Here is an 8,175-nt window from a genome sequence, read left to right as displayed (position 1 = left end):
TCCCCTCTGTCTTCCCCATGTCCTTTCAGCATTCTTCTCCCCCCCTCTGTTTTACCCATTTCCCTTAAGCATCTTTTCCTCTCCAATCCACCTTTCCTCCATCCCTGCCCCTTACCTTTATGGCAGCCACACGCAGCTTCAATGCTCCAGTTGCTGTAAGAAGGTAATTTAGACTCGCGGCCACAAAGGTAAGGGACAGGGAGGGAGAAAGGGAGCTGTTTCAAGACCATTCACTGCTGAATTTTCCGGACCTGGCCGGCTGTGCACCCCCTAAGGCTGCACCCGGGGTGGGGCGGGGTGGACCGCCCCCCCTCTGGCGCGGTACGCCAGAGGCCAGAGGTAAAAGGGAGTAGAGCTGCAATCGGACATCTTGCCTGAGAGAGACAGAAAGCCCAGAGGCTGCCCAGCCTAGTGAATGCTGGACAGGGAGCAGGTAAAAATAAGGGAGAAGGGCTACTTCTGGACAGGGGAAGCAAGGAAGGGGTGCTGCTGGAAAGGGGTGAGAGACAGAAAGACAGACAGACAGACACACAGGAGGCCATGGAGAGAGACAGAAAGAAAGACAGACAGACAGAAAGAAAGAAAGAAATGCCTAAGTCTACACATCTATTCTAGTACCCCTTAATGTACTGGGCTAAAAAACTAGTACAAAATATAAAACAGAAGAATCTAAACATTCTTAAAGATAGAGCCAAAAAAATGCTCATACAATCAAGTCTTCAACCTCTATACTTATTATACTAAACTCCAGAGTGATGCCTAGTTACACTGAATAGTTAAATTAAATGTCATTACTAGTTTTGTTTGCTGTGTTACAATTAAGAGCAGTCGAGTCCAAGCCCCGAGGGATTGTTGCTTCTCCGTTTTCATATTGGTGTATCACATGATCATGCTTCTTTCACAATAATGCATAACACTCGATGTGCCTGGGCTTTCTAGTTTGTCCGTATAGTTACAGCTCGCAATCCTGCCGGAATGAAAGTGACAAGCCAGAGTGTGTGCTCCCTGCTCCTTCTTTTTCATTTGTTTCATCTAAGTACTGCAGCGAGAAGACTGAAGTTTGTGTTGTTAGTGAGTACACAGGAGCTCTCTTTTAGTGCCTCTTGATGATGCCACCAATGTACAGTGGCATTTTCTTTAATGTTTAACTTCCTGTTTGAATTGCTGTGATTATGGAAGCAGAGAAGAAAAGTATTGCGGTTTCTTTACCTTGTAATGCAACAGATCTCAGAATGAGGAATCTGCTGTCGATTTAGCTTCTTTTTAAGTGCTTCAGTAAATGTGATTCACAATGATATTTTGACATTCTGGTATGATATGTAGCTGTTCCAGATGCACAAATGAGTTGAAGGTCAGTTATGAATGAGTCTGTTACTGGGCAGTCTGTTATTACAGGTTAAGGGACAAGACTTCAATATCTTGTGACTAAGGATGATTGTGAAGCTGAGATTTTTAAGATTTTTGTGCTCAGAGCAGAGAATGAACTCAACAGCATAAGCAAATAGTGCTAAGTGAAACTTTCCGTGCTGTATAAGTCAAGATTCTGGTGCAAAAACACTCTAATAAACAAGATAAGTGGTGGTACCAGACGAGTATTTGAGGGGGGGGGGGGGGGGGGAGAAGAGATTCTGTAACAAACTAGAGGCAGTTTTCTGTTTCTTGTCCAATTTGCATTATAATAAGGGCACATACTTGGCCACAATAATGTAAATAACTGCATTCCACACCATAGCTTAGTGGTTCCCAAACTTATCCTGACCAGTCAGGTCTTCTAGATACAAACATTGAATATGCATGAGAGAAATATGCATGCAGTGGAAGCAGTGCATGCAAATCAATCTCATGAATATTCATTGCTGATATCCTTAAAACTTGACCAGCCGGGCTCTTGGCATGCCAGAACACTGCACAGTGCTTGATCTTCCCTCAGCTACATAGTAGCCCGGCTTATGGTTCCTTTTACGCTAGCGGGTTTAACGCAAGCGACTTTTCATCACGTGCTAACCCCCATGCTGGCCTAAAAACTACCACCTGCTCAAGAGGAGGCGGTAGTGGCTAGCGCAGTCGGCGGTTTAGTGTGTGGTATTACGCGCGTTAAACGCGCCTTCATAAAAGGAGCCCTTAGTTTCTGAGGGAAAACAAGGTAATGTATCCTGGGGCCTCTATGATTGATGATGCAAGTAGTATGCTTCTCTGGGCTTACTGGTTCCACTTTAAATCAGGGGTTCCAACCCAATTGCTGGGACACACCTAGCCAGACAGGTTTTCAGGATTCCCACAAGTATGCACAAGATTAATGTGTATGCACTACCTCCACTCTAAGGAGTAATTAAGACACAAACCATGGAGAGTGTGGTGCAGTGGTTGGAGTTATAGCCTCAGCACCCTGAGGTTGCAGGTTCAAACCTTGGGCAAGTTACTTAATCCTCCACCACCCCTGGTACAATAGACAGATTGTGAGCCCACCAGCATAGATAGGGAAACTGCTTTGAGTGTGGTTGTACATAAGGGAGGTGCTTGCATTTATTTTGGATGCATGATGTTGTGTGCCTTTTGCAGAAGGAAAAAGGCTCGGGCACCTTAGCTTTTCCCCGAAGAGATAATCCCTTCCTGAGGAAGCACGTATATAGCAAAACTCGAGTCGAAGGGAGGACTTGTGTTTCTTGGCTTCCAAGAGCTATTTTAAAGAAAGCCTGAGCAGGGAGAGGGGTGACATGATTGAGACATTTAAGTACGTCACAGGTCATGTCGAGGTGGAAAACGACATATTCTTTCCTAAGGGACCTTCAGTCACAAGGGGGCACCCGCTCAAACTCAGAGGGGGGAGATTTGGTGGTGACACCAGGAAGTATTTCTTTACAGAAAGGGTGGTGGATCACTGGAACAAACTACTGGTGCAGGTGATCAAGGCCACTAGCGTGCTCGACTTTAAAAATAAATGGGACATCCACGTGGGATCTCTACGTGGGTCGAGCAGCACTCTGACTTAATGGGGTGGGACAGTAGAGTGGGCAGACTTGATGGGCTATAGCCCTTTTCTGCCGTCATCTTTCTATGTTTCTATGTTTATAAAGCTGTGCTGCCTGTCACATGACCATCCTGTGTGACTTACCACCAGAAAAGATAAGTCTTTAACCCTTTCAGGACCAAGGGACCTATTTGTCCCATAACTTTAAAATCCTATAAATTTTGATTGGGATAGTCTACAGTTCTAAATTTGATATGTACGGATTCCATATGATACTGCCTTTATGTAAACAAACTGGTTCCGACATTCATTCATTAGCGTCGTTGCCAGATTGACGAGAAGATTCACTTGCCACACTGTCCATAAGCCAGAAGTGTGATTTTTTAAATAAAAATAATGATAATTCACAAAAAAAAATCAATTTTTTGGCATCTGCAAGCCCTTTTTACCATAAAAATGTCGTCAAAACCACAAAAATTGGCCTACGATCCTTATGGTCCTGAAAGGGTTAAAGATATTAGTCACAATAGATTATTTTGTTATATGTATGGTGGTATAAGACATAAAATGGTGCTATGATGGTCTGATGGCAGCTGGTGTTTTGTTTTATACACTTAAACACTGAAGGTTGTGGGTCTGAGCACTATTTAAAAGAATATTTTAATGAAAGATATTAAATTTATAATATTGTGACATTTGTAGTTATTTAGTATATTATCACAATTATAGAATATTATTGTCCCCTAGTAGTAGAAAAAAAAATGTACATAAGAATTGCCATACTGGGACAGACCAAAGGTCCCTCAAGCCCAGTATCCTGTGGCCAACCCAGGTCCCAAGTACCTAGTTAGATCCCACCTCTTGCCTTTGGTTAGTCCCTGCAGTAACAACAGAAAGGGGCACCGAGAAGAGAGTGTTTTGTGGAAGGAGTAGTAAGAGGTCTCAGTATTTCACAGTCACCATCAACTTTAAAATAGTGTGTGCCATGCACCATCACAGTCCAGAGAGTTTAGCGTAAGAGAAAATTATGCCAGTTGAAAAATAGTTGAACAGGGAAGAGGCAGGTCTATGAAAGGAAAAGCGGATGGGATTTGACATACACTTCGCGGTTTCCGTATCTACGGATACACTTATTCGCGATTTTAAACCTAAAAGTCCTTTTTCTTTTTTCAGGCTATTTTAAGGCTATTTAAGCCTTATCTGGTGGTCTAGCGGGTTTTTGGGGCAGGAACGATCTTCCCACACTCCTGCCCCATGCAGATCGCTCACAGGAAATGGCTCGAGAGGCTACGGGAGCTCAAGGCAGCCATTTCCTATGAGTGACCTGCACGGGGCAGGAGCGTGGGAAGATTGCTCCTGCCTGAAAACCCGCTAGACCACCAGGTAAAGCTTAAGGGGGGGCTTTCAGGGCTTAAAATAGCCGGGGGAAGCGGGGGTTAGGAGCACAACTGGCCCAAATTTTATTCGTGGCTTTTTAATATTCGTGGGCCGGCTCTGCCTCTAACCACCGTGAATATGGAGGGGGAAATGTACTGCCTTTCTGTGGTTATAATCAATACAGATTACATATTATATACAGGAACTTATTTTGTACCTAGAACAATGGAGGGTTAAGTGATTTGTCCAGAGTCACAAGGAGAGGAATAGAAACAAGACGACAGATCTAGTCTGCCTACTATCTCTTCCTCTTCCTAAGAGATCCAATGTACGTACTTGTTTCAAGCGTTCTTGAATTCAGATACACTTTTCATCTTCGCTACCTGTACTGGGAGGCTATTTCACACATTCACCACCCTTTCTGTGAAAAAACATTTTCTGAGCTTACTTCTTAGTCTCTCCCCTTTCACTTTCATTTTATGCTCCCTCATTCCAGAATTTCTTTCAATTGAAAGAGATTTGCCTTATGTGCAGTGGGAATGTACTCAGTTCAAGAAAAAACAAACAAAAAGAAAGGTTCACCGATGTCGTTCCACAAAAACAACTGCAAAGCAAAACAAAAAAAACGTGGAACAGATGATCTTGATATACAATTTATTTAAATAATGGTGCAGAAATGTGTGCAATAAAATGTACAGTATATGCACAATAATACAAAGGACTTTTTTAGTTCAAAATTTTTTATTGAGTTTATTATATAAAGTCCAATAAATGTTAACAAGACAAGAAACATGCATGCAGTACCAATGCAAAGAGTCAAAAAATATTATTTATATAATGTAATACAGCAGGCAGACCCATGCCTATCTATAAGGAGGAAAGTAGCAGCACAACACGCAGCCAAAAGTACATGTAATATCCAAAACACAGAGAGACCTACACCTATAAACTAAACTAAACTAAAGCTTAACTTTGCATACCAAGTCATCATTCTGAGAAGGCTCGACTCGGTTTACAGCAATTAAATAAACAGGGAATGATTTACAAATGATAAACAGAAGATAATAGCAAAATTTCATAAGAATTAATTTTCAAAATGTTTGGCAAATAGAGTAGTTTTTAAAGATTTACAGAAAAATTGAAATGAACTGGAACTCCTTAAAAAAAAAAAAAGGGAGAGATCATTCCAGAGTTGAGAGAGTTTAAAGACCAAAGATTGACTGAAGATCTTGACTCCTTTAATCCCTTTTTTTAGAAGGAAGGGAGAGTTTAAATTGTTGGATACCTCTTGCAAAGGAGAATCGGTAAACATTCTAAAATAAAGGAATAAGAGGATTTAAGGTACCATGTAGAATTTTAAAAGAAATACAAGCGCATTTAAATTGAATTCTAAAATAAACTGGGAACCAATGAAGACTCTGAAGCAAAGGGTCACATGGTCAAATTTACTTTTTCCAAAGATCAGCTTCGCAGCAGTATTCTGAATTAATTGTAATCTATGAAGACAAATTTTTGTAATGCCGAGGTAGATAGCGTTACAGTAATCAAGATGAGATAATATAATTGATTGAACTAAGATAGAAAAATGACGGTGATGATAAAGATGTCTAACCTTCTTCAGCATTTGCAAACTAAAGAAGCTTTTCATGACCAAGGAATTTATTTGGTCCTTAAAGGAAAGAGAGGAATCAAAAAGGACTCTCAATATCTTAGAAACACATAATGGAATATGCTATGCCTTACAGTAAAATATGAAAGCATTATAGCGGAAAAACACAAGGCCATGAGTTCTTATACTAAATATGGAGTCCATTTAACTTCTATTGCAACACAGGCTGACGACATAATACAAAGGACTTGATGTAGATGTGGCATAAACCCAACATGGGCCGTGTTTCAGTCGTAACATCGATCTTCTTCCGGGGTCCGATCTTGCTAGGAGCCACAAGTCAACACTAGCAAAACAATGCAGTAGTCATGAAATGTACTCAATTCCCCATGTTTTCAGGCTGCTGCACTAACCATTAGGCTACCCCTCCATTCTGCTGATCCTCAGTCACAGTAGCAATTTCTCTCCGCCCTCCCCTGTAGACCTGTGATGGTTCTTGAACATGGAGGGTGTGTCTGTAAATCTCCAGTTTCTTCTCATTCTTATAGCTGCCTAAGAAGGGAGAGACTAAAGTAGAAAGCAGAGGGGTGTTCTCTGTAGAAGATAACTGAATTTCAGTTTTTGGTACAGCATTGAAACCAGCAGAAAATCCTTTTTCTCCCCAGTTTTGTTTTAAGCTAAAAGGTTTTTTTTAATTTTTGAAAAGTACCAATAATATCTGGGTACAGTAGTATTTAGCAACCACAAGTTCAAAAGAAACGTACTGTATGATAGATTCAGCAGAGAAACCTCATTCACACTATCTCATCAAAAATAAATCAGATCAGACAGAAAGTAAGTGTATACAAAAAACGGAGAAAACAGACCTCATACACAGACAGCCGGGACTACACAGTACCCTAAGCCATCCGTATCATCACTGGTCTGAAAAAACTCCATACATATAGAAACATAGAAACATAGAAAAAAGCGGCAGAAAAGGGCTATAGCCCACCAAGTCTGCCCATTCCAAGTATCCTCCCCCCCTGAGTTTACTCCCTTAAAGATCCCACGTGAGTATCCCATTTTCTCTTAAAATCCGTCACGTTGCTGGCCTTTATCACCTGGAGTGGGAGTCTGTTCCAATGATCCACAACTCTCTCGGTGAAGAAATACTTCCTGAAGTCGCCATGAAACTTCCCTCCCCTGATTTTTAGCGGATGCCCTCTGGTGGTCGAGGGTCCCATGAGCCGGAAGATATCATCTTCTGACTCGATGTGCCCCATGATATACTTATACGTTTCAATCATATCTCCCCGTTCCCTTCTTTCCTCAAGTGAGTACATCCGCAATTTCTCTAGTCTTTCTTCATACGTGAGATCCTTGAGCCCCAAGACCATCCTGGTGGCTGTTCGCTGTACCGACTCGATTCTCAGCACGTCCTTTCGGTAGTGAGGTCTCCAAAACTGAACGCAGTACTCTAAGTGAGGCCTCACCATGGCTCTGTACAACGGCATCATAACTTCAGGTCTCCTGCTGACGAAACCTCTGCGGATACACCCCATCATTTGTCTTGCTCTGGAGGAAGCCTTCTCCACTTGATTGGCAACCTTCATGTCCTCGCTAATGATCACTCCTAGATCGCGTTCCGCTGTGGTCCTAACTAAGGTTTCACCATTTAGTACATATATATCCTCAATTTTTCATTCTTCATTTCATTCTTTCATATCAGCTTCAAAGTTCATTTTCTATTATCATAATTGTATATAGAGGAACATAAGGTTAATTCTGCCAAAATATGACAACAATGGCTACAGCCTGGAGAAAAAAGAGATTTCAGTTCTTATAAACAGGTCTAGTTACACGTGATATGACCAAACAAGGCAGACTTATCTTCAAATTGCATCTCTCAGACGCCCAGCTCAGAACAGGTTACAAATCAGGAACTCAAGCATTTTCCCAATCTGTCCCAGTGGGCTCACAGTTAATGTATGTGGGGCAGTGGAGGATTAGGTAACTTGCTCAGGGTCACAGGGAGTAGTGTGGGGTTTGAACCCACAGCCTCAGAGTGCATAAACCTGATTTGCATATATTGCCTCCTATACATGCAAATTTCTTGCATGCATATTCATGCAGCAACCCCCAATCTGCTGTTGCATCACAACATCGGTGGACTTTTTGGGGGGCTGAAACTGAAAGCAGGGTGCTGAGGCTGTAGCTCTAACCACTATGCCACACTCTC

The 8,175-nt window shown here is 41.8% G+C and overlaps 1 protein-coding gene across 5 annotated transcripts in view; it reads left to right on the top strand.

The window, feature by feature from the left end:
* Nucleotides 1-914: 914 nt before the first annotated feature.
* ACP3 (acid phosphatase 3) overlaps nt 915-8,175 on the top strand; it is a 124,543-nt gene continuing 117,282 nt past the window's right edge. For 4 of the 5 annotated variants that reach the window (XM_033929994.1, XM_033929991.1, XM_033929990.1 and 1 more), the window contains exon 1: nt 915-1,071. In XM_033929994.1, the coding sequence (XP_033785885.1) occupies nt 976-1,071 (96 nt within the window). In that variant the 5' untranslated portion in view covers nt 915-975. The remainder of the gene's footprint in view (nt 1,072-8,175) is intronic. The other variant, XM_033929992.1, reaches the window with a different exon arrangement.

The sequence above is a fragment of the Geotrypetes seraphini genome, chromosome 2 (genome assembly GCF_902459505.1).
Source record: "Geotrypetes seraphini chromosome 2, aGeoSer1.1, whole genome shotgun sequence".
In the NCBI taxonomy this organism is placed as follows: Eukaryota; Metazoa; Chordata; class Amphibia; order Gymnophiona; family Dermophiidae; genus Geotrypetes; species Geotrypetes seraphini.
Note: the sequence above shows the minus strand (reverse complement) of the source record. Positions and strands in the feature narration are given on the sequence as shown.